Source organism: Pleurodeles waltl, chromosome 3_1 (assembly GCF_031143425.1).
Source record: "Pleurodeles waltl isolate 20211129_DDA chromosome 3_1, aPleWal1.hap1.20221129, whole genome shotgun sequence".
Classification (NCBI taxonomy): Eukaryota; Metazoa; Chordata; class Amphibia; order Caudata; family Salamandridae; genus Pleurodeles; species Pleurodeles waltl.
In genome coordinates this window covers 1,738,441,459-1,738,468,739 of record NC_090440.1, presented here as the reverse complement: position 1 = coordinate 1,738,468,739, position 27,281 = coordinate 1,738,441,459, and the positions used below count along the sequence as shown (strand labels likewise).

Here is a 27,281-nt window from a genome sequence, read left to right as displayed (position 1 = left end):
CATATCCTGCTCTCAATGTTCCTGTACCATCTCTGAGACATGAGCCATCAACAAAGACAATTTGGTCATTTTCTTCCAATCGTGTATCTCTGATATCTGGTCTGGGTTTCGTTCACAATTCAGTTACCTCAAAACAATCATGCTCAATGTCTTCTTCCTTTTCAATTTCAACAGTATCACTTGGAAGTAATGTTGCCAGTTCAGCACTGTACATCTCTTCAATGTTACATTTGGAGCACCTAGAATGCTCGTCTCATACCTTGTCAATCTGGCACCAGTCAAATACTGTGTTTTCGTCCTTGTCAGTAAGATCTCAACAGAGTGTGGAACCATTAACGTTACAGGGTATCCCATCACTACTCCCTCACATTGAGAAAGGCTTCGAGCAAATGCGGCAACGGCATGCAAACAACCTGGTAAGGCTGCTGAGACTGGGTCCAAGGTAGCTGAAAAATAGGCTACTGGGTGATAAGCACCTTCATGGACCTGTGTCAAGATAGACAAAAGAACAAGCATCACGTTCATGACAAAACAATATGAATGGCTTTGTGTAATCAGGCATTCCCAATGCTGGACCGCCGCACAAACTCTCTCTCAACTCAGTAAATGCTTTCATCTGGTACTAATCTAGTGTAATGGGATCTGTAACCTCCTTATGTGTCAGCTGCTGCAATGGTTCAGCAATCTCAGCAAAATTTGGAATCAACTGACGGCAATAGCCTACCATTCCCAGAAACATTCTGACATCTCTCTGTGAAGTCGGTGGACTTCTCTGCAATATCATTGTAATCCTTTCTCTGGAAATTCTCCTTGACCCTTTCTCAATTTGGTGTCCCAGGTATTTCACTGATTTCTGAAAATACTGCAATTTCAAAGGTGACACTTTATGTCCAAATTTTACCAAATGATTCAACAGGGCAATCAAGTTGTATTTACACTCGTCCCTTGTCTTGGACACAATCAGCAAGTCATCAATGTACTAAACTAGGGTCGATTGGTACAGTAGTTCCAATGACTCCAAGTTCTTAATCTGATTGAACAGAGACAGTGACTCCGTGTACCCTTGAGGAAGCCTGCACCAGCTCTAGACTCTGTCTAGGAATTTGAAACTAAAAAGAAACTGACTAGCCTCATGAAGAGGCACAGAAAAGAAAGCTTGTGACAAATCAATCACAGTGAACCACTCAGTATCACATGGAATCTGAAACAATATTACTGCTGGGTTCGGCACTACAGGACAACACTTGACCACCATGTCATTCACTTTTCGCAAGTCCTGCACAATGCACACTTTCCCACACAGCTTCTTTAAGCCCATTATTGGTGAATTACATGGACTGCTCAACACTTCTTTCAAAACCCCTTGTTTTAGAAAGTCTCCAATTATCTGTGCCACTTTCACCAAACATCTTGTGCTATGTTATACTGTGGAAGCTGCGGAAACACTACGGCCCATATTTATACTTTTTTAGCGCTGCATTTGTGCTGCTTTTTTATGCAAAAGCGGCGCAAACTTACATCAAAAGGCAGCACAATGCAGTGCTAAAAAAGTATAAATATGGGCCTACATTCGGCTTCAAAGTGATCTTAATCGTCTCCACTCCCTTGATCAAACCCACTTCTTTACCTGTTAGGTCCCACACGTTCTCCTGGACTGTTCCCTGTAAATCTGCATGCAATTCTTTCACAGTAAACATCGGGAAAAACTAAATGAACGGTATTCTTCATTAATGCTTTCATTCTCAGTTTCAGGAGTTTGTTCTTCTTCATTATCACTATTTGTCTGAACCGCTATTCCAGCAGTTGAACAATTAATCGAACATCTGGGTTTGCACAATAAGTCCCTTCCCAGTAAGGATACTGGACTCAAGTCACAAACTACAAACTTATGCAGTCCCTGGAAGTTGCCAATCTCAACCTGTACTGGATCTGTGATCAGATTTATCAACTGTCTGTTTGCTACTCCCACAACCTGAACTGTTCTGCCTGATAGAGGTAAGTTCAGAACTTATTTACTTCTCACTGTAGAGCGTGTAGCTCCTGTGTCCACTAGAAATGAGACCCTATGACCCATCATCTTTCCTTTTACAAAGGGTCCTCGTTGATCTACTTCTAATGAAGCTGCAAGCATACATGGCTCTTCATCCGAACTAATACTCATCCATTCATAATTTATTCCATTCTCACTATGTAATGGGAATTGGTGCACTGTGTCACTACTTCTGTCTTGTCTCTGACCTGTGACCTGCTGAGTAAGCATCATCTGTTGCTGTTACATCGGAGCTTTAGGTATCTGCATTTGCTTTCCAGGTACCATAGGAACCTGCTGCTGCATTGGTTGCAACTGTGTCACTTGTGCACGAGGCATTTGTACCTGCTGCATGGGTTGAAAATTCTGCACTTGATTCTGAAAATTCGGATTAAGTCCTCTCATTCTAGGGACCTTCACAGTTTGAAATGTATTGACATTACCACTTTGTTGAACAACACCATCCTGCACCATCAATAGACACTCCCGCTTCAAGTGTCCCACGTTTCCGCAAAGATGACACAGTAACATATTTTTCATCCCTTGCACATCATTCTGAACCACTACAAAACTCAAATCCGGACCACGATTCATATTGGCTCCACGACGCCTACCTCTCACCTGAGGTTGGAACATGACAGTTCCTTGCTGTTGTGGCATCTGTTGCACTAAAGCTCCCTGCACTCCTTTTTGAGCTGCCTTAATTTGCTTCCCCATTGCTTTCTCTTTCAACTTTTTCTGCTTCATCTCAATCTCATCACTGCAGTATTTCGCATATTGCAATACCTCATCTATCGGTTTCGCTTGCCAACAAATCAAATGACTCTTAATCATCTGACCTATTTCAGGTCTCAATCCTTCCACGAACCTGAACACAAAGTGCAACATATCTTTCGGCTCAATCGCTTCTTTACCACTGTACTCCTTGAACGCTTTCAGCAATTTCTCATACTAGGTATGTATCGACTCCTTTACTTCCTGCACTATCCTGTCAATTCACTCCCAATCAGTATTCTTCTGCGAAATTCTCGTCTTCAGGAACTCAATCACCTTATAATAATGTTTCATCACTTCAGGTGATGGTGCACCTGTAACTCTATCTCTTTCCGGTTCACTTGCGGGCCAATCCACTGCTCTCTTGCACTCAACCCACAAATCAGCTGGAACCACTATCTCCAATAGAGTATTCAGGTCTTCCCACAGACATTTCCAAAGCTTCATAAATGTATCTGTCTGCTGGTACCACTCAACTGGTTTCTCCCTCAATTTTGGATAATCATTTGTGAATGACAAAATATCACTTCTGTGCCAGGGTACATGAAGAAATTGCCCTCCTGGAATTTCCCTCATTGGTAATATTTTTACTGGATCCTTTTCTTTCTGAACGCATTCCGACCCTTCCTGTGAATCTCGTTTCTGTTTATCTTTCTTCTTTGCCCATCTGCCTTCCCACTTCTCTAATGCTCCCCAAATCTGAGCACTCTGCAATAATTCTCTGAGTTGTGCTTTTATCCCTGATGACCTCATGTGTTCAAAATCTTTTGCCTCAAAATCTAACCTGTAACTCCTTTTCAAGTGCTTTGTTTTCTCAATTTCTATGTCATGTTTATCTGCCAGATCTGCCAATTTCTGATGTATCTTGCCCACTTCTTTTGTAATTCTTGGACACAAATATCTCAGCTCTTCTTCAGTATAGGATTCTAACCTATTCACTCCATCGTTCCCGTGACTAGTTCTGTTATATCTGTAGCCAATCTTACATGATTAATCTTCTCTTCACCCTTGGATGTGTTTCGAGGAGTATTCAGACTGTCTAACCACTCATTTAACTGCTGTGCTTTCAATCCCTGCAATGAAATATTACTTGTGTTCTGCAATGACACCTGTTGCACCACTGCACCTGAAGTTTGTGGTGTCAAAAGCTTCAAGCTCTGACTTACGCTTGGGCCATTTACTGTATCTGAAAGCACAACAAGTGGACTAAGATCCATTAATGGTCTTGATCTATCAAAGGTCTGACCCATAGATGATATTTCCTGTACATGATCTCTCACCCCCCTCCTCACGAGGCTTTGTGACATTTCACCCTGTTCTCCTGCAATCAGCTAATTCTGCGCAAACAATGGTACTGCTGGACCAACAGTAATTGGCAACGATATTGCATCTGGTGCTGCTCTGACACGTGCATTTTGTGGAAGGGCTACTCCCATACTCTGATTCATCACTGGTGTCACAGCTGACTGTTTCCCTGTCATTGGTGTGAACTTCAGCAAACCCTGTTGCTGTGCCTGAGGCAACAACATTGGAGTCGGCTCAGTCTGAACTAGCATTAGCCTCGGAACCACTTTCTCCATAGGAACCACTAAGTTCGAAGTTTTCTCAAGAATTGGTACTTCTGGATAAATTCTCTGTATCAGTGCAGGGTGCATCTGCGCTTGGACCACAAAATAGTCACTGCTTTAGGAGTACTCTACACTACCCCTTGCACCTGTCGATTATCTATCTGTACTGATCCTACTGTCCCCGACACTTGGTCTGGGGCAGTTGGAGTAGAACTAGTACTTGGACCCCCTTAATGTATTGGTTATGGTGGAGGTCGGTCCCTCAACACCTAAGTAATGAGATCCTCAACATCTGAATCTTCCTCTTCCACATAAGTCTTTTTCTTCTTCCTACCCCCTGACAAACTCTTATCACTCTTGCTAGTATCCTCTTTCTCTTCTGACTCATCTTCTTCTGTGATAGCAGGAAACAACTTTACACCTTGCCATGTCGCCATTCTCCACTTCTTTTGTTCCCAATCCCATCTTGCCTCTGCTAGAGACTTCTCTACCTTCCTTATTCTCCTCTGGAATTTCATTTCTTGCTGTTGTCTTGCTATGAGCTCCCAAACCACTAAAGCCTCAAACTGTGCTGGTCTCGGAAGTGGCTTCGTCTCATATAGGGTCATTCGCAACTGGTCTAAAATTCTCAAATTAAACGTTCCATGCTCTGGAAACACTAAAGCTCCCTGTTTCTCTGTCAATTTCACCACTGCTTTAACCAAAGACATGGTGTAAGGAAATGCCTCCTTGGCATGGTTACCCCTTACTTTTTGCCTTTGCTGATGCTATGTTTTGATTTGAAAGTGTGCTGAGGCCTGCTAACCAGGCCCCAGCACCAGTGTTCTTTCCCTAACCTGTACTTTTGTTTACACAATTGGCACACCCTGGCATCCAGGTAAGTCCCTTGTAACTGGTACCCCTGGTACCAAGGGCCCTGATGCCAGGGAAGGTCTCTAGGGGCTGCAGCATATCTTATGCCACCCTGGTGACCCCTCACTCAGCACAGACACACTGCTTGCCAGCTTGTGTGTGCTGGTGAGGACAAAACGAGTAAGTCGACATGGCACTCCCCTCAGGGTGCCATGCCAACCTCACACTGCCTATGCAGTATAGATAAGTCACCCCTCTAGCAGGTCTTACAGCTCTAAGGCAGGGTGCACTATACCATAGGTGAGGGCACCAGTGCATGAGCACTGTGCCCCTACAGTGTCTAAGCAAAACCTTAGACATTGTAAGTGCAGGGTAGCCATAAGAGTATATGGTCTGGGAGTCTGTCATACACGAACTCCACAGCACCATAATGGCTACACTGAAAACTGGGAAGTTTGGTATTAAACTTCTCAGCACAATAAATGCACACTGATGCCAGTGTACATTTTATTGTAATATACACCCCACTGTCACCTTAATGTAACTATCGCCCTTCGTGGCTTTCCCTGTTGTATTTATTCAATTCAATAAGGAAATTACTTTTACTCCCAAGATTCCATTCACCCGCTTTCTCAACCAATAGCCTCTTACAGACGGCTGCCAATCCGCTCCCAACTCTTCTCACTAACCAACCTATCCCAGCGCGGCTCACTCTGACGTCACACTCACACAGTGCAGCTGACAAAGTCTTGCGGCTTGTCCTCCTAATCTTCAACTCGCATGAAACTAATGCAAAAGTACTGTGAGCACTAACCAAAAACCAATAACCAAAAACAAATCAGCTGGTTTACTACAGGAAGGTACACAATCGCATCAGAGACCTTACAGATTTTCACTGATGGCCCTTTTCGCTCATGCAGCTATTCCTCTTTCTCAGGCAACCCGTATATACCTGTTTTTATGGGTTGCCTCCAGATGGGACATCGTCATAACAACATCAGAAACTCTATTTTTGAGCACTGAAGAAGTCCCTATGGATGAAACGCATTGGCTATGGCTAGTATGATTACCACAAGTTTGAGGATAATATGCTTACTACAAACTTGAAGAACATGGACAATGATTGTCATGAATAAATAAAGATGTTTTTTCATGAAGAATTAAGTGTTTTAAGTGTTGCCAAATTGCAGTATATGGCATCCCACAAGGATGTGTGATATAAAAAATCCTCTACTATAACATGGAATACATATGTGTGCGGAGTCTCATGACAATATATATATATATATATATATATATATATATATATATTGCTATATAAATTTATAATAAACTGATTAAGATTTAACATGACCTTTTTGGAGTCAGTAGTTTGTTCAGAACTTGACAGACCTGTACTGAATTGGCTTACTCAATTTGTGCTTTTATGTGCCATCCATGCACCCACTTGATTCATCAATCATAGGACAAAAAGCTGCTACATGTTCAATGGAGGATATACACATACAGCTACAGTGTTTTTGTTTTTTTTAGTTTTTTTGCATGACGGCTCAATCAAGGTTGGTCTCACAAAAACACAAAAACAGGGACAAACAACTCTTGGGCATCGATCACTGAAGGTAACTTACAAGTTTAGAAATTACAGCCCTGATTTACTAAACTTTTATGCAGCGCAACACAGCAAGGGATTGTGCTGTGCTGCATTGCTTGAAAGGGAGAGGAGAAATGTGCCATATTTACTGAGATATGGTGCACTTCTGCTCTCTCCTTGTACTGCCGCACTTGTGGAAGCTTAGCTCCAATGCAGGCACGGTTGCACCATGACGCAAGGGTGCCTGCCTTGTGATAAGAACGCCTTTGGTCCAAAGAAGCAATACTTTCTTCAGAAAAAAACTGTTCAGAGATGCCTATTCTGCTTCACACATACACAGAGGAAGTAACAAGAAGAAATAAAGATATTTCTCCTTGTTACGCTAGCCTCGGGTAGGCATACCATTTTGGCTCAAATCCAGGTTTACAGACTGTAATAATTCTGAGTTTGCATCAAAATATATGGGTGAATGCACAAGAAAGCCCATGCTCCACCCATGTCACACCTCCCCGATGCAAAGTGTATGCTGCCTTGCATTACCTTTTTTTCTTATAAAACCAGAAAAAGCAATGCAATTCGAGCTTTGTGGGGATTTGTAAATCCTGAAACACATTTTGCTTTGTGACTGTGCCAAAAAGGTGTTGCACAAATAACACAAAATAATAATAAATCTGGGCCTACATGCTCACACTTTAGCAGTTTTACATAAAGCTGCTATAATGTATTGACAATCACATGTCAATGCTTTGTAGACCATTATGCCCTCTCTGACGACCTGCAGTATCAGTGTATGATTTTTAGGAAATGTGGTAAAATGTGCACTCGTATTTGAAATTGGGGGCTCACTTGGATTCCCAATTGGGGCATTTAATTTCATGGTCCTGTGATGTAATGAGTATCAATGTTATGATATAGTTAATTTAAGACAATCCACTTACTGGTAGGTCAGTGTGATGGGAACAGTAATATAGAGGTGCACTTTGGGCATATAGCACTCTGTATTAAGAGTAGCACAATATGTATGCTGAAAGACTAGTGTTTCTTCAGAAAGCCAAGGTGACAAGGTCAGCAGTAGATTATGTAGAGAGCCTGCTTGACTCTTGCCTGCAGTTTCAGACAGTGCCAGACTGAAAGCAGAGAATCACCATTCTTTCTGTGACTTTCCAATTGCCAAACACTGTATAGTCACCCAGATAACCTGCCCGGTTTATTTCTAGGCTCTGTAACCCTCTAAACAACCCTTGGACAAAACAACTAACTGTCCTGCTAAACAGATATAAATCATATTGGAGAGAGACAAGATTTCTATATGAGTGTGGCAGGATTAATCTTAGAAACAGCAGGCTGGGAAGAAGAATTGGACCAGTGGGGTTACAGTGAATAAGATGGAAGTAGCATCACATCCCCTAGGAGGTGGCAGATAATTACCTTTGAAACATAGTGGTGGCCTGGTTGGTGTGGCGAGGCTTTGTGTCGATGACAGGAACGGATCCAACCGAGGTCAAAGGAGTCTCCATGCAAGGGCTCACATTGTCCTTGGTTTGATCTGTTCCTGTTGCAGCACTAGGGCCAGCCACACAACTGGGGCAGTGTTTTTACTAGCACAGGTGGGAAAATGCTGGGTTGTAGGACTTTTGTGGATTCCTGCAGATTCAGAAAGTTTCCATCACAGAAATGTAAGGAAAATGTGTGATTTCAAGAAAAGTTTGAGGTTTGCAGGCATTGTGGGTAAAAAACACTAACTGAATCCATGCATGTCACACCATCCTGGATCCCTGTTGGTGTCTTTTTTTTAAAATGTACAGGCTGGCTACGTTACCCTAGGTGCCGGCTGAGTTCGGGTCGAAAACCTAGAGATACTCATCAGAAAAAGAGGGTCCATTTTCGGTGAAAAAATTTGCTGCATACATGTTGTGATTTGAGTTGTTTCCTGTTGCAGCCACTAGGTCTACAAGGTCTGTAAGAATATTTGCAGATTAAACTCGATACCCTTTTTCTCTGGGTTATTATAGACTAATCAATTGACCTTGCAGAATTGAAAATAATAAAAACATAGAATGTGGAGGGCACAATGTTTAAACATGCTTGCTAAAAACAGACATCTCGAGGTACCATTTTTATCTGGACACTTCAGGGGAATGCCAGGTGATAGGAAGTTTGTGGCTCCTTGCAGTTTCCAGAAGTTTCCATCTTTTTCACCTTCATTTTATCAATATTATTTTTGAGTTTTTATTGTTTATTTATTTACAACTTTTGCAACAAATATGGGCCTTACACGTTCTATACACATATACAATTCTAGTCATAAATTATGCTCCTGCTCGGTCTGCTGAAGTTGGTAGGTGGCACCTCAAATCAGCAAATATGGTCCTTATACATTCTATCACATATCCAGTTCTAGTCATAAATTACGCGAATGCTCGGTCTGCTGCAGTTGGTAGGTGGTACCTCAAATCAGTGGTCGTAGTGCATTAAAAACAGTATGGGAACTGTGATGCTGCATGCAGTGGGGGTGGTATCAGTGGCGCTGCATGCAAGAGAGGTGGGGTCAGTGAGCTTGGGTGCAGGGTCCAAGGTGTGGCTAACAAAACAAAATATTCTGTATGTTTCTGTACGTTTCACATAGGTGCCAATTCACCAAAATGCCAGGGGTAGCAGAGATATCACATGCCATTTGACCTTTACTTTGACACACAGACATGCTTGCACAAACACACACATTCACACTCTCACACTTAAACACACCTACCTGTAAGCATGCATACAAAATACATTTAAAAACATTTTTACTTACCTTAGCTACCAGATAGGGACATATTCCATCCAATTCTACTCTATGTTTTTATTACACAAATAGTTAATATTATTATTCTCCATTTTTGTAGTAGAAAATTTGTCAGGAAACCAGAAAATGTGAGCCCCCAACCGATGGCCCTTATGTTCGAGGCACTCATTTTGCCACCTAAAGGCCAGAGCCGGGGCTGCAAGGGGCAAGCCAGGGGTCGCAGCTGTGACCCTTGGAGACTCCTAAATGATGTCCATGGTCTTTCCCCATCAGGTAGCTATATATAAAAAAACACTCAGCTTTTGAAAAATAAATAAAAACGTTGTTACTCAGTGAGAAATGCACTATAGTACATTATAAAACCTCTAATAGTTAATGAACTGTAGAGGTCAGACATCCACAGAATGAAATCGTGGTTGGTGCAGTAGAGAATAGTGACTTGTGTACTTTTAGTGGTACAAGGTCCCAGCCTGTGACAGAGAGCACTGTGAATATGTAAGTCATTATTCTAAAGTTGCATTACACGTTATGAGAGACTGCTTCAAAATGCTCAAAAAGGTTCACCATAAAATGGTGGTACCAAAATATACATTTATAGCCAGACTGCAAGTAGTGCAGTTTTTATTACGTAGCTGACCCTTCAACACCTCAAAAGGGGGTAGTAAGGCTAAATGGTAGTAAGACTATATAAATACAATTATAATTAAAAGCACACATTTCACAGCTCAGTTGTTAACTCTTTACACTACCACTCAGAATCTTTGTCATAACAAGGCTTCAAGTTATTTGATTAATTAAAGCCAGTGCCAGCTAACAAACATCACTTACAGATTACCATTTACACTTTTCACAGCACAGGAGAACACTCACTGAATGGCACTTTAGCTGAAGAATCTAAATAATAGGACTTAACCTTCCTGGGACAGTGGACTGTTTTTTACAAACAAACCAGGGTAACGGGTTTTCATAAATCAAAAAAGGATGGGCACATCGTCTCGACCTCTGCCTTAAATGCAGCTTGAATAGGTATTGACCACAACAGGTAACAGGGCTGGCGATAACCGGAGAACCGCCCTCTCCAGCACAGCCCAATCAGTTGTGAGACAGCAGGTCCCGCAGAATCTAAGCTTAGGGGATATTTATAGTTCCCCAACCGTCAGGTTGCACCACATTAACTTCATTATTTAATACGTAATGTGGCCCAACGAGGCCTAAATCTCTGCGCCGTAGTTACAGGGTGGCGCCATGCATTCATTACGCCACCCTGTAACCCCTTGCATTACATTATGCCTTCATCAGGCATAATGTATGCAAAAGGGGCTTTCTCCCATCAGGGAAGCCGGAAAAATGTCATAAGGAAATCTGAGATTTCCTTGCACCATTTTTTACGGCACTTTTTAGCCTGCTCGAGATACCTTAGAATGGAGCCCTTGGTAATCTGCAGGAGTAGCACCAATATTTTTGTGCTACTCCTGCAGAGTACATCAATAGCGTCATGTGAAATTACCCTATTGCCCCCTATCCTGCGCCATGGTGCGCCGTATATTAAAGACGGCGCACACATGGGGGCGGTAGGGGAGTGCTAAAGGGCACAGGGAAAGTGGCGCTGCACTTAGTGAAGTGCCACTGTCCATAAATCTGCCCCTAAGGGCGCTGCTTCTGGAGCGTAGCCAGGTCTAGCGTGTTGGTAGATATCTGTTAATGTATCAGTGGCTCCAGACTATAGGTCTCTTCAGTGTGTGTAGGGCGTGCGGGGGGCAGCGTTTTGCCATTCAGGCCTTGCTGGCGCGGTGTTCATGCGGCAGCAGAAATTATCAAATGTTCCGCTACATAAAGAGGCCCCCCGTAATGAATTCTCAGGGAATTCAAGTCAGGCATTAATATTATAATGAAAATTAATTACCTTGGCGCTGAGCTCGGGTTGTTGGCAGCACATCGAGACACACTGCTTGCGTCTCAGAGTGTGCTGTCCATCAGGGCCAAGCTTGGTTCCTACATTATTGTGTAACAGACGTCTGCTTTTTGGGGAGTTGATCGTGTTTACATTTATTTATTGCGTGTGTTTTTTACCTACTGACATCAACAGCTAGTGATGTTATTCGCCTTGTGGACAATTGGGAGTCGATTGAAAGAACATTCTTTGCTCATTGTCTGTGGAATCACTTCCGGGTGCTTAGCCTTCGGTGCGGTGAAAGGTAATCTTTTGGGAGGCTGAAAACTGAATTTCTGTACTCCTGCCAACACGGGGTCTATAGTTCCTTCAGCTATTCAGTGTTTTTTTTCGTTCAGCCTTGATGCCAGGTGGTAGTATATGGTTACCTCAGTTCTTATCTCACTGCCGGTTGATGTTTTCTCATTCAGGGAGCATCCAGTTGGCTATGGAATGTTTAGCTTAAAATCTAATATGAGATGTTATCCACCATATTATTAATGCAATAAAGAAAAAATATATGTGTAGTGTATTCTGAGCACAGGACCTCGGTTTTGGCGGAAAGCTGGGACTTTCTCTCAAAGCCACACAGAATATTCTTTGGTGCTATTGAAAGTGGCATTTATGATTTCATCTTTGACACCAGGAGCAAGGTTTTCAGCAGTGCATTGGGAGGAAGTTATGTTTGTGGGATCTGGATGCAGGGTGTGTCCTTCAGCCACACCTTCTGTGCTTCAGCTTGGTGCCCAACCTTTCTGTCCCCGGAACCTGCTTCACATGGGCAAAAACTATGCCCTCTGCCTAGCCTCCATGCTCCAAGAGCCACCTGTATGCTCAGCATGGCCACTGGCCAAGACCCATTCTCAGCCTTTCTGCCCTCAGATCCCATTTCAACACTCTAGACATGAAAGACGGACTAATTTTCCACTGTGGCGTCTTCACAGAGCCGCGAGTTGCAGGGGAGGAGGTGCCGGTCCCTTGAGGAAGTAAGTCGGGTGCGAGGGAGAGCTCGCATGACACTCACAAGGTGGGGACTGTTAATTAATGAGGTGAATGGGGTCTTTAATATTTACAATAGTGTGTGACTACAGGGAGGCGCTCCCACCGGGACTCCAGTTTTAGAGACAAGGCAATGAAACTCGGTAAACTACCACTGACAGCATAATCTTATTACGGATTGTGACTGGGTGAAATGCTGCGGTGACAGGGTGTTGGTTACAATGGAGGTGATGAAGCAATGGATGGAGGGGAATCTGGATGAGGGTTATCCGGATCAGATGCCTGTGATTAAGTGATGTGATTGCCATCTGGGAGAACATTACATATGAGTGAAAACACGTTGGTTTTCTATGTTTGTACATATGTATTTGTTTTTTCCTCTTTTTTAGGTACTTTCTGTGTGTGTGTACTGGTAAGGGACCATTGAGTCCAACATATCCTTTTGCCAAATAATCTACAAAATCAGGTACAGGGTGATGTCGGAGGGATCTAATGTCCTGACGAAGGCCGTCCGACCTGTAAGGGCGTAGTGGAAAGGCTGAAACATGTTGACACAATAGCAGATGATAGAGGTGAATGGATGATCATTCCCCAGTGTCACCACTGTAGTAGAAGGTTTTTAACCCTATCAAGGGACCCCATGAATAAATAAGATTAGGGTACACATGAGATAGTTTTAATATATGTTCTGTGGAAAAAGATCCCTGTGTTTATGTTTGTGTACTGTCTATACCCCTCCCTTGTTTTTTCCGTCCCTGACATTGGCTGTCGCTGGGATGTTGGAGCAATAGCCCGATGATGATGCATGCCACAACAAGTGGGTGAGTGGATTTTTAAGAAACCAACGTGTTTTCCCACTAGGGCATAACCTTTATGAGTTTTACGAGGCATCTACCTTCCTCCTTGTCCTATTTTGTGTGTATTAAACAGGAAAATGCACACTTTCACAAAGTTCACCAAAAGATGTATTTTTAAATTGTGAGTTCAGAGGCCCTAAACTCCATAAATCTATTTACTAAGATGTTTAAAGGCAACCCCCATGTTACCCCATGGGAGAGAGAGGCCTTGCAATAGTGAAAAACTAAATTAACAGTATTTCACTATCAGGACATGTAAAACACACCGGTACATGTCCTACCTTTTAAATCCACTGCACCCTGCCCATGGGACTGCCTTGGCCCTAACTTAGGGGTGAACTACAGGTAATAAAAGGGAAGGTTTGGACCTGGCAAGTGGGTGCACTTGCCAGGTTGACATGGCAGTTTGAAACTGCACACACAGACACTGCAGTGTCAGATCTGAGACATGTTTACAGGGTTACTCATGTGGGTGGCACAATCAGCCCTCTCACAGCATGCCCATACAGAAGCTCATAAGTGCTGAAGCCAACCCCCTTCTGCAGTACCTCCCTCTAGGCAAACACCAGGCATGGTAACAGGACGTCTCACTTATGCCTCATGGGTTCTGAGAGACCCATAATCATGCCCTCCAGGGTACAGTTGAACCTTTCAACCAACCCATTGCTTTGGGGGTAGTAAGGGTTGGTGACCCAATAGGTACCACCACACGCCTTACACATGGTTTTCATGTAAAACAACATGAAATTGGCACCCCGGTCAGATACCACCTCCTTAGGGAAACCCATACCGGTAAAGATCCCCATAAGTGCCCTGGCCGTGATGGGTGCAGTCACTGTCCTCAGAGGGATAGCTTCCAGATACCAAGTGGCATGGTTCACCAAGACCAAGATAAACCTGTTGCTCATGACTGTCATGGAATCCAGAGGCCCCACATTGTTGATGCCCACCTGCTCAAAAGGGGTGCTCACAACAGGAAACTTTGAAGAGGAGCCTTGCACCTCTTCCCAGATTTGCCACTCTCCTGGTCCTGCAGAAGTCATCCAAGGTCTTCCTCTTTTGGGACCAGTAGAAGTGGGTAAAAAACCCTCTAAGGTCTTGTGCTGCCCCAAATGACCTGTAGGCAGAACCTATTTTGCCACAAAATCCACAGGCTGGCTCGGTTACTCCAGATCCACACACATTGTCTACCTTTGCATGCTCACCAACCTCCCTGGCTACCAAACGGGTCCTCAGCGCCTTTACCAGCTCCTCCTTTCTAGTGAGGCCTTTTAAAGGACACTTGAACTCCTTGCAGAACCTTTTGAGCCGAGGCACCATATAGGCCTCCAACCTCTCTTGCTCAAACACCAAGGGACTGATTATGACCCTCGGTGGATGGGATGGGATACGCTGATAAAAACGTGACATATATCCCGTCCATCGTTTTAAAAGTTCCATAGGATATAATGGAACTTGTAATATGGCAGATGGGCTATCAGTCATGTTTGTGTCAGAGTATCCTATCCACCAAGGTTGTAATTAGGCTCCAAATCTTCAATAGCTGCCGATGGCTCACCAAACTGAGACAGGATTATGGACCAAACTCAGAAGTTGCCCAAGATTTCCAGAAGGCAAGCAAAAAGGAGGCCAAAAAGGAAAAAAAAATGTATGTGGTTGAGTAATGGTCTGTGATATGAAAGGAGTGTACTTCAATCACTGTATGTCAAGTACAAATACGAGTGCTATCTTCACCACTGCCCGCCAGTGTTAGAAATGCGGGCTCTAGTTGGCAGTGGTTTGCACCCAGTCCAAGTAGGGACCCTCACTCTAGCCAGGGTAAGGGAGTCACACAGCCAAAATAACCCCTGATCACCCCTTGGCAGCTTGGCACCAGCAGTCTGGCCTATATGAAAGCCAGTGTGCAAAGTATTTGTACACACACACAGTAACACAGTGAAAACACCATACCAGTTTAGAGAAAATTCCAATATTTATCTGATTAAAACAAGACCAAAACAACAAAAATCCAACATACACAATTAAAGATACAAATTTTCAAATATTAAATCTTAGTATAGCGCTAACAAACATGATAGCTCCAACTGGGGCTATCACAGTGTCTTGACAGAGTCGTTCCCAACAGTCGGACGCAATTTGTGAGGGAATCACATGGACCCCGAGTACAGTACCATGGAAAATGGTGAGGAAACAAAGACGTTGCATGGAGTTGGGGAGGTGAGGCTTTGCTGGAGCTGGTGAGGCATCAGCTCCTTACTGCTACCGGTGAGGAGAGGTGTCGGTTATTTAGTGCTAGGCAGGGGAGGTGAGGCTTCTGGTTACTACAGTTGCACAGAAGATGATGCGGCGTTGGTAGTGAGTTGTCAGTTCCTTATGATCCAGTGGGGTCAATGAATCCAGAAGGTCAAGATATCAGGCGTTGACTTTGCAGTGTCGTGATCACACCACAGGGCCACAGGTGTTACGGCGGAGTCACGTGTCCCAGACAAAAGGCACACTACACTCAGGACTCACGCTGTGGCAGGACTTTGGTGGTGCTGCGGCAGTGTGAGGCCTGTGTTGCAGGTCACCGCAGTTGTACTCAGTGGGGTCCATGGCTCCGGTGAAGAGAGTGGCACCAGTTCTGAAGTTCTTCTGGAAGTCGATGTACTAGTTTCTTCCTTGTTGCACTAGAACTCACTCCCAAGGACCCAGGAACTGGATCGGCACCCCTTGGCATGTCAGGACTCTCAGCAAGAGAGCTCAGAATCTGGAAGGTGAAGCCTTGATGTCCCCGAGACTTCCTAACAGGAGGCAAACTCAGTCCAAGCACTTGGAGAAACTTTGGAAGCAGGATTTAGAAAGCCAAGTCCAGTCCTTTCACTCCCAGGACAGACGCAGCAACCAGCACGCCAGCACAACAAAGCAACAGGCACAGGGGCAGTCCCTCTACAGTATCCAGCTCTTCTTCTTAGTAGAATGTCATCAGTCTTGAAGTGTTCTAACTATGTGGTGTCAGAGGCCCGTTACTTATACCCATTTCTGTCTTTGAAGTTGGCAAACTTCAAAGAGAAGTCTTTGTAGTGCACAGGACCCTGCCTTTCCCTGCCCTGGCCTCAGACATACTCCAGGGGGTTGGAGAATGCTTTGTGTAAGGACAGGCACTGCTCTATTCAGGTGCAAGTGTCAGCTCCTTCCATCACTCTAGCTCAGGAAGACCCATCAGCCTGATGATTGGCAATCAGAATATAGAGGGCACACCTTAGCCCCCTTTGTGTGGCTGTCTAGAGTGAATGCACAAACAGCCCAACTGTCATCCTGACCCAGATGTGTATTCAGCAGACAGACAGAGCTACAGAATGGTGATGGTGATGGAAGAAAATGTCCACTTTCTAAAAGTGGCATTTTCAAACTCACAGTTCAAAAACCAATTTCACCAAAGTATGTATTTTCAAATTGTGAGTTCAGAGACCCCAAACTTCAAATCACTATCTGCTCCCAATGGGAAATTACACTTAAAAATATTTCAAGGCACCCCTATGTTACCGTATGGGAGAGATAGGCCTTGCAATAGTGAAAAACCAAATTAGCAGCATTTCACTATCAGGACATGTCCAACACACCAGCGCATGTCCTACCTTTTAAATCCACTGCACCCTGCTCATGGGGCTGCCTTAGGCCTAACTTAGGGGTGAACTACAGGCAATAAAGGGGAAGGTTTGGGCCTGGCAAGAGAATACACTTTCCAGGTTGACATGGCAGTTTAAAAACTGCACACACAGGCACTGCTGTGGCAGGTCTGAGACACGTTTACAGGGTTACTCATGTGGGTGGCACAACCAGTGCTGCAGGCCCTAGTATTTGATATACAGGCCCTAGGCACACATGGTGCACTATACTTGGGACTTACTAGTAAGTCAAATATGCCAATCATGAAGAAATCAATCGCAGTACAATTTACACAGGGAGCACTTGCACTTTAGCACTGGTTAGCAGTGGTAAAGTGGCCAGAGTCCTAAGACCAGCAAAAATGAAATTCAAACTCAGCACAGGATCAAAACCAGGAGGTGAGAAGCAAAAAGACAGGGGACACCAGAGCTGACAGGCTTAACACTCATGTATACACTAGGGTAGAATTTTGATTTCAAATATATCTTGAAATATATGCTTGGTTTCCTAACTATTTTGAATGTGCCTATCCATAAAGAAAAAGGGTTTGGATTCCTCTGAACTATCTCTTTTATAGCTCACATTACCTGAAACGCATCTCACTCAAGTAATGTTTTGTGGATGGCAGGGTGGGTACACTCCATCTGGCTTTCTGCCTCTAGTTGCCATATTGACAAAGTCTTTAGTGTCAGGGAGTCAATAAAGCCTATTACCAGGCAATGCCTGTGAAGAAAATATATCAATGGTAGCCTTGGAGGGGCTCGATCTTCTACTTTAAGTAATTTTGGATGGCACATTCCAGATAATGGCTATTTCTGTTAGCGAAGGCATCCATTGTAATGTTGGTTACCATCTTCAGTTCAGATAGGTGCTTCCTTTCTGCTGTGAGTTTGTCAGGAGCTTGATGTATAGAAGGTATTTTCTATTTTGGTTTAAGTTTTGAGTCTCATATTTTAAATCTGTTTATAATGGTGTCCCTACCCATTCCAATAGGAGCAAACCTTAGGGCAGCAGTTTCACAACATTTCTTTACTAGGGGTTTTCCTAACATGGAGGCTGGGGGTGGGGTAACTTTCACACAACATCTCTTTACTAGGGGTTTTCTAACAGGGGGGTTGGGGTGAGGTAACTTTCATTTTAAATGTACATACTGCAAACTTTGAAATATTTTACTCATGAGTGGAATTTGATGCTGTAGATCTGAACATGGAAAACATTCAAACATGCAGAGCTGCTGTAATCCCGGCTAATTGTGAACTCTACTGTGACTTCGAAGACCCATTAGTATATCACGAACATCAAGCATGACTTGGTGGTCATCTACCCCATGTCGTTTAGAATGTTTAACTGGGCCCCTTGAGCAACTAAGGGGCATATTTATACTTGTTTTGCACCTAATTTGCGTCATTTTTTAATGCAAATTCGGTGCAAAACTAACTCCTTATTCATGCTTTGGCGCTAGATCTGTCTAGCGCCAAAGTTATAGAGTTAAAGCCATTTTTTTTACTTTGAAACCTAGCTTGTGTCAATGAGATGCAAGGTTGGCATTCCCGGTGCAAGACATGACTCTATGGCCTTAGCACCATATTTACCACTCGTGCTAAAATCACACACGGGGAGGAGGGGTCAAATAATGGTGCAAAGCTTGCTTTGCACCATTATTTAACGCCTGGGTCAGGGTACGCGTTAGGGGACCTGTGGGCCCATTTCCATGGTTGTACACCATGGAATAAGCCCACAGGTGCCCTTCCCAGGCACCAGGGACACCCCCACCCACACCAGAGGGACATCAGAGGATGGGGGACCCCATCCCAGGTTAGTATAGGTAAGTACAGGTAAGTATTTTTTTTTAAGTGCCATTGGGAGCCCTGAAATGGGCCGCCCTACATGGCACTGGGTGCAATGGCCATGCCCAGGGGACCATGGTCCCCTGTGCTGGCCATTGGGGTGGTGGGCATGAATCATGCCTTTCCTAAGACAGGAGTTGTGGTATGGATGGTTTTGCGTCAGAAAATGACGCTAGGCTGGTGAAGTATTTTTTTGTTTTACTCTAACCTGCCTAACGTCATTTTTTGGTGGAAAACCCCCTACTCCCTTACCGCCAACCCTACCCGGCTAATGTAATGTTTTTTTTATGCTAGCCTACCCTTTGCGCTGGCTTGCACCATTCCATAAATATGGTGCCCGGCTGGCGCTCAAGAATGGTGCAAGTCGGTGCAAAACGTTTTGATGCAAAACTGCGTTAGTGCAGTTTTGCACCAAAAAGTATAAATATGCGCCTAAGGGGCTACTGTGCCCATACTGTCTGGTTAAACATCATAAGGCATATTTATACTTGTGTTGCGCTGAATTGGCATCATTTTTTAATGCAAATTCAGTGCAAAACTAACTCCATATTTATACTTTGGTGCTAGACCCGTCTAGTGCCACATTTATATAGTTAAAGTCATTTTTGGGATGTGGAACCCTACTTTGAGTCAAAGAGATGCAAAGTAGGTGTTCCTGTGCAAAAAATGACTCTATGGCCTTAGTGCCATATTTATCCCCGTGTTAAAATCATGCACGGAGGGAGGAGGGGGTCAAATAGTTGCACCATTATTTAACGCCTGGGCAGGCGTTAGGGGACCTGTGGGCACATTTCCATGGTTGAACACCATGGAATACGCTCACAGGTGCCCTCCCCAGGCCCCAGGGACACCCACACCAGAGGTACAGCAGAGGATGGGGGACCCCACCCCAGGTAAGTATGGGTAAGTACACGTAAGTATTTTTTTTTTTTAAGTGCCAATGGGGGCCCTGAAGTTGACCCCCCCCCCACATGGCACTGGGTGCAGTGGCCTTGCCCAGGAGACCCTGGTCCCCTGTGCTGGCCATTGGGCTGGTGGGCTTTTCTATGACAGGAGTCGTCGTTGTATGGATGGTTTTGCATCAGAAAATTGTGTCAGAAAATGGAGCAAAGGTGGTTAGTCTTTTTTTTTTTTTTAACTCTAACCTGCCTAATGTCATTTTTTGGTGCAAAACCTCCTTCTCCCATACCGCCACCCCCTCCCAGCTAACATCATGTTTATTTACACTAGCCTACCCTTTGCGCCGGCTTGACCCATTCCATAAATATTGTGCCTGGCTGGCGTTCAAGAATGGTGCAAGCCGGTGCAAAATATTTTGATGCAAAACTGCGTTAGTGCAGTTTTGCACCAAAAAGTATAAACCAGGGCCCATATCCTTAGGTTGTAAATTTGACAGTTGCAGAATTTAGGCATTTATTGAAGCAGGTAGGGGCCAATTATAGGCAACTTAGACAGTTTGTTCTACAGGTGACTGCTACAGGAACATTTGTTACCAGTCCTGCACAACAAGAAGCGCACATGAAATGAGACGAGATTCCATTGTGAATCACCTGAAACACTAACCTTATCCACACACAGCACCCCAGGACAAACACTGAATGTTAACTATGTGTGTTCCCCTTGGCTTTATAATACCTTTAGGAGATTGTACTACTTGCGAACAATATTTTCAGGTATCAATACTACTATGCATAGCACAACATTGAGTGTTAACTATGTGTGTTCCTCTTTGCATTATACCACTAATTGTAGACTGTGCTACTTGCAAACAACATTTTCAAGTGTCTATACTAGTATGTATGGCACATCCTTGTTAGCGGGGTTACCCGAGGTGCTAAAAAAATAATACAAAATGAGCATGGAGCTGTACCTGCTCATGATTTAGGAATGAAATTAATAGGTAATTTTAAGACAAGTTTCTTGATAGATTAAAGAAGTGCCAGTTCTGTCATTGCCAGCGGTTGGCAGCTGTTCACCCTGAAGACTGCGAACAAGAACTTTGGACAGATACGTTGGAGAAGATTTATTTAACATAATAACTGAAAACCGGGATTTGTCATTTCACACGTTTTAAGATCCTCAAGCAGTCCTTAATTTGTAAATAAAAAGGTGCCGGTGCCCAAAGCCCTCGTCTTAAACGCGCGGCAGCTGCAATTACATGTGCGAGCACGGAATACTGAGGCAGCGTAATCCTGAAGCCATCTCGGGCCGCTTCAAACCATTTAAAGCCACTCCCTGCACCTTCAGCTAACTGTTGCAGCTTTGTATTTTCTCCTTTTGTGACGCTTTTTTGTTTTTCTCTTCCTCCGTCTTTCCCTTATGTGTCTTTTGCTCGCAGCAAATGCTTGAGGCAGAAGAGTAAACCCCGGCCCTCAAAAATAACCGGAAACAACAAGCACAAATTAAGCACTGTCCTCAAGTGAGAACTGCTTTCTGGTGCATGACTTGCTTTGAAACAGTTTATTTGGGCGTTCTGTTGAAACAGACGTCAATAATGGCTCTTGACATGGTCGAAATAATGAGATTAATGGAAATGCATCAAGCATATTGTACTGTGCTGCAGCTTCCAATAATTACATAATCTATATATGAGGATCCACTAGTGCCAACATTAGTGTAATCTCCTATGCTATTGCTGGTAAGAATCAGACCACCAATAATGTCCATCTTTCTGGTGGTGTCCATCTCTGGTATGTTGTTGCCACCTTTGGTTTCTGTTTTTCATCTCTAACAAAATGAAGGCATCCCTCACACCTGGTGCCTGCCCTTGTCTCAAGGTTGGCACTCCTGTCATGTAATGGTGGTGTATAGGCACTAGTCAGAATCCGTCCATGTGAGGCAGTTGTATAAATAACTTTTGGACATGTGAGTTTTTGGTAAAAATGAAAAGCTGATGCCTGGAGACCCAAATCCCATTTGGTAGAAATAAATGCAGATTTTTCGGAATAAACTGAGTTATTTGGAGACAATTCTGTGCTTTGGTTTAACAAAACGGGTTTATTTACCGGCCAAATGGAAAGCTAATATTTTAGACAAACTTGTCTGTGTTTTAGGAAAATAGTTAGCGACTGGTTTAGGGAAAAACAGTTGAACTTCTGTAATGTATTTAAAGTTGATATATTACTGATAATTCATGCACAATTGAGCCTGTCGTTACTGATGTTCTTACCTTGACATTTAAATTCATTCGCTTGACTGTTATATTTCAGAATTAATTGGAAATCATGTGTATTAATATATATTTTTGACATTATTTCTCTTCCCTACTGCTGTCAGAGGTCTCAGTATGTAATAATAGTGGAACCTAAGAGATATGTATGCATGCTCTCCTGAACTTGAGAGGGCTTTCTAACTTGAGTAAGATTGAGTGAGACCTATTATAACATGAGACAGACACCTCTTCTGTATATGGCCAGAGACTGGAAGGTCTGAAGATATTTCAATTGCAAAACATCATTCCTCCAAGAATTGCAGTCATAGCAGATATTACTGTCAGGATTGGGTGGAAAAATGAAAGAAAGTGGAAACTAGAAGCGCAAAATATAATGTGTGCATTCTGTAAATTGACAGGCAGTCATTCAAATTTCAACCCCACATCTTTTTGAGCTACCTACGGCTTTTCAAACTCATTCTTAGGAAATTGTAGAGAAAAATACACTAAATTGCCGCCATGTTTTTATTTTGGGGGTAATGACCAACTCTCCCAGCATTTTCCCATAGAAGGCTACGCTTGCTTAGCACAGGTTCAATGTAATGGAATATTTGACGAGTACCACTCCGACACTGCCTGTAAACTCTGTGATGTTTTACATTTTGAATTGGAAATTGATAAATGCACAATTTGATACAATTTTCAACGTTTTATTTTAAGAGTGTCTTTCCAAACTCCCTTTTGGGTAAGTCAGGCATGATCAAACATAGGAATTTGGGGTGGCAACGCTGTTTTCCCTTCCAAATATACCAGATGGCACTGGCACCAGAACTATTCAAAGCCTGGACAGAAGTAATCATAGTATGAGAGCTAAGCCAAAGCCAGAGACTAGGTACACAATAATGTTACAGAAGGCATGGAAGTGGGTAGGCAAGATGGTCCAGAAAGCCTTGCATCAAAAAAAGCCCTGCATCAAGCAGGGTCTCTGGCCTTCTGGTCAACCTCTGGAAGTCACTCCTGTTCCCGCTTGGCAGCCTGATGGGTGTGTCCACTGACCGATTGCCTAAACTTGCCTCTGCTGGAATACAGAGGGCTTTAGATACTTGGGTGTATAGGTGGTTCACACCAAGGACAATAATGATGCTTAAATGAGGACAGAGCCATGACAAATCTTGAGAGCTCTGTGGCATTCTGGAGTAGACGCCCCCTGTCTAGGATAGGTAGGGCAGCAGTGGCCAAGATGGTTTTCGTTCCATGCTACCTTCACCTGGTTCAGAATGGTGTGTTTCCACTCCATTTCCCCTTTTTTCGCAATCTGGATAATTTGCTTATATCACTTGTCTGGACAGGACGTGGAAGTAGATTGGCTTTATCGGTTCTTATACATGATTTGGAAGATAGTGATCTTGCTATACCTGAAATGCAACATTACTATTATGCAGCTAATTTACAACATGCTGAGAGATGGCTGATAGAGACGGACAACTGGGAGAGGGGGCTGTTCCTAGATATGTGGAGGAATGACACGCTGGTTCATTTACTGATGCGGGAAGGTCGGTCTGGGGAGCTGGTCCCATATCTGGTGAAGCAGACTGCGGCAATCTGGGAGGCAACTATAGGAAAGGTCACCATTCGATAGAGAGTTACACATTTGGAACCTTGCCCCATTCAGGGCAATTTATACCGGCATGTCCATGGAACATTGGAGGGCAGGGGGTTACTAGACGGTGGGGGAACTGTACCCCATGGAGGTGTTTATTACATTCCAGGAGGCTTGGGAAACCTTTGAGGTGGGACCGGGTCAATTCTTACATTATGCTAAACTGGAAAGCGTTGCGCGGGAGGGCTGGGCTGGTTTTCCTGCCGCCCCACAGCCCTCTCAGGTGTTGGGTGGCCTGCTGCGGTGGGGGCAGGGAGGGGGGGCACCTCATTTCATTATTATATAAGGCAATTAGAAACGATATGGTATTGCCCCTGTGCGCTGTGAGCGATGCCTGGGTGAAGGAGTTGGGGGAGCTGGTTACAGGTGTTGAATGGGAATGTGCGTGCACATTAGTGAGGAAAGGGTCCTGCAATCATAGATTCAAGTTGCTCCATTTCAATTTTTTACACTGTACCTATGTGACTCCCAAACACTTAAATAGAATAACTCACAATAGGGGGTGCAGTGCATGCGATGTGGGAGCTGGGTGCTAGCTTTTTGCATCTGGCCTGGACATGTGCGGAGGTTCAGGGATTTTAGGGGGCAGTGGTGCCAAAGATAACAGAGGTGACAGGCATTGATATTCCTTTGACCCCATTAGCCTGCGCCTTGGGAGTAGTGGTGCAGCCCGGGGGACGAATCATGCATCACAAGATGGCCCAGCTGACTCTGTTGCTGGCCAAGAGAAGAGTGGCCATTTGCTGGATGAGTACCCGAGCACCCCTAATGTCTTCATGGCAGCGGGCCCTATTTGAGCGGGGGTGGGGGAAGAGGTAAATATGCATACTACTCTTAGGGACAAGGGGGCCTTGGATGCAATCATGTTGTGGGGGTCTCTCCTTAATAATTTTGCAGGTGAGGATGAAAATGATTCAGCGGAAGGCTCTAGTGAAGAGGGGTGATGTGGGACCCTCTATATACCAACAATGAGATTAAGACGGCTGGAACCTTGTTATACCTATCATGTACCCGACTAGTAGTCTAGGCCTCGGGCGCCCAGGACCTCTGAGAGTCATGCTCAGTAGACACCTCGACCTGGAAATATGTATTGCCACTCTTGAGTATAATGCCATGAATACAGACCTGAAATCTTCCTCCTATTGATATGTCAATATGCACTAATTATTGTTCTTACTGTGTTGTTTTACTATCAAAAATCAATTTAAAAAAGTTCCCAAAAAAAGCCCTGCATAAAAAACAATTGTTTATATGTATCTATATAAATTCTGCTCCCCTTCAGGTTTCCTTCTCCGTGTCATGCAAAGGTGTGTGATGCCTTTCGACAGGGGACTGCTTCGAAGAGAGTTCTTGCGGTTCACCTGGATCATGAGAAGCAACAGAATGCTAGCTACCACCCAACTCATTGGATGAAACGACCAGAAAACAAGAAAACGGAGGGGCCAAGAGTGTGTCCACCAAAGGTTAACTAGAAGAGATCAACGTCTTGGTGACAATACAACTTTTCTACTGCACCTTTTGTTCTGCTTGGAACGTCCTTTGTACAAACTCCATAAGGAATCAGAGTATTGCAGTGCACGTCCACTGCTGGGACATGGCCTTCCTTACAGATGTATTTCAAAATCAGATCCACAAAGTTTTTAGGGGTGGACCAGAAGGCTTCACAAATTATAAATTAGTAATATCTAAATATATACATGTAAATTCAGCGGACGTTCCCTTTTCCCTTCTTTTTTCTCTATTGAGTTACCTTCCGTTTCTCTTATTCATTTTGTTTTTCTTAAGCAAATGTATTGATGTCTGTATCTGGTCAATTCACCCCTTCTCTTGAGCTATTTTTTCATTCATCTGTCCGTCTATCATAATAGTTTTTAGGTGTGAAATTATTTTGTGTACTTGTTTAGTCACTGACCCGCCTCTGCATTAGAATATTGATTAGCAGCGCCAGTTATTCGATCACTAGTACAAGGATTAACCCCGGCCCCACGTTGCCGGTTGCAGGCGGCCCCCATGTTCCTGACCGCCCCCTTCAGCCACCTATTTTCTTCGCCCTGGCCCCGAAAACCTATGTATGAGGGGTCTACTTGTTCTCTAACTTCTTGTTGGTTGTGTAATGTGTTTGTTTGCTTATGAGTGCAACCATGCCCTCGGTATTCCTCCTGGCCACTCATTTCATAATTTCATTCCCCCATTTCCTAACATCTACGTTCCTTAACATGCATACTCACAGATCACTTTATTTGCTCAGTAACTAACTCACTTACATAAGTCCAGTTCTTATTTTCACTGGCTCAATTCATTTCCACGCCCCCTTATCCAATTGATTCACACGTTTTAATTCCCTCGTTCATATTAAAATATGAATTTCGTATACTTAGTCACAACACTAGATTTCTCCTTGTCTCACACGTCTTCATATTCAGTCCAATAAATCCATTAGAAATTTACTCGCATGTACTGTAACCGTCATGTTTTTTTTAATCTCACGTACCCCTCTGTACATTCATATACATCACCCCCGGAAAGTGTATTCATTCATGTACTCACACAAAATACATTGCCTGATTCTATTAAAATTCCACTTCTTCCCATTCTTATTCCTTCTCCTACCCATTCATTACCCTCTCACCAACCTTCCTCATCACAAAGAAGATAACCCCTCCATATATATCTCTTTCTTCCAGGCCCTTCTCGGCACGGGGCCTATGAATTAATCCTGGACCAGGCCCATATGACTTTGCAATTGTGCAGGATTAAATTGAGCGAAAGATCATCCCTTCTGTTGTTTGTCCTGATCTGTTGAAGAGACTGGGGAATTATAAAGGAGAGAACGTCATGGTGGGCCCGATGGGCTCCTGGTCAAGAGTATGGGCTGATTTTTTTTTAAAAAGGCGTGTTTATTAATTAAATAGATCAGTCTCTTAGTCACTTTTTGAAACTACCCATGTACCAGGTCAAGGTCAAGATTTAAAATGTAATGCAGTGCTTTAGGATGTCTGTATTAACAAGAATTTAATACTACCCAAAGACACAATTTTATCAACAGATTGACAATTAACAATAATCTACTAAACTCATGCCTTGGATTTTGCATGCAGGTCTTTGATGCCATTCTATATCTCACTGTGCTATTTTAAAAGGATTACAATATATGAACTGCAAGTATAAAAAGATCTCTATGTCAAAACCAGTAACCCACTTACCTAGTAAAATAAAGATCTGCCTTGTGCATACTACACAATGTGGTCTACTCTAATTTATGAGTCAAAACTGAGGCTATACAAAGCACAGATCTCTGCAGCAAGTGCATTAACCACCAAAGTCTTCTTACCTTTATTATTGTTAATATTCCCTGAAATTTACTCGGCACACAAAGCTGTCTGCAGCAGGTGCCTTAGCTCCATAAAATATTTTAAGATGCATCCTTTACAACCAAGTAAGTTGGAACAGTCACCTTTCCTGTTTTTGCCAATTTCTTTGTGGCAGATTTTTAAAAAATGTATACGCTGGTTGTCAGACTGCTCTTCTTGACTCCACTCTTAGTGACTTCACTCTCTTTTTGTTGCCATACTTTGACTCCCAATTTCTGA

General features: G+C 43.5%; 1 protein-coding gene across 1 annotated transcript in view; it reads left to right on the top strand.

Annotated features, from left to right (window-relative positions):
- The window catches only part of LOC138285560 (uncharacterized), a 999,550-nt gene extending 972,537 nt beyond the window's left edge, over positions 1-27,013 (top strand). Inside the window, exon 14 of the mRNA XM_069225654.1 lies at positions 24,974-27,013. Coding sequence (XP_069081755.1) covers positions 24,974-25,163 — 190 coding nt within the window. The 3' untranslated portion in view covers positions 25,164-27,013. The remainder of the gene's footprint in view (positions 1-24,973) is intronic.
- Positions 27,014-27,281: the final 268 nt, after the last annotated feature.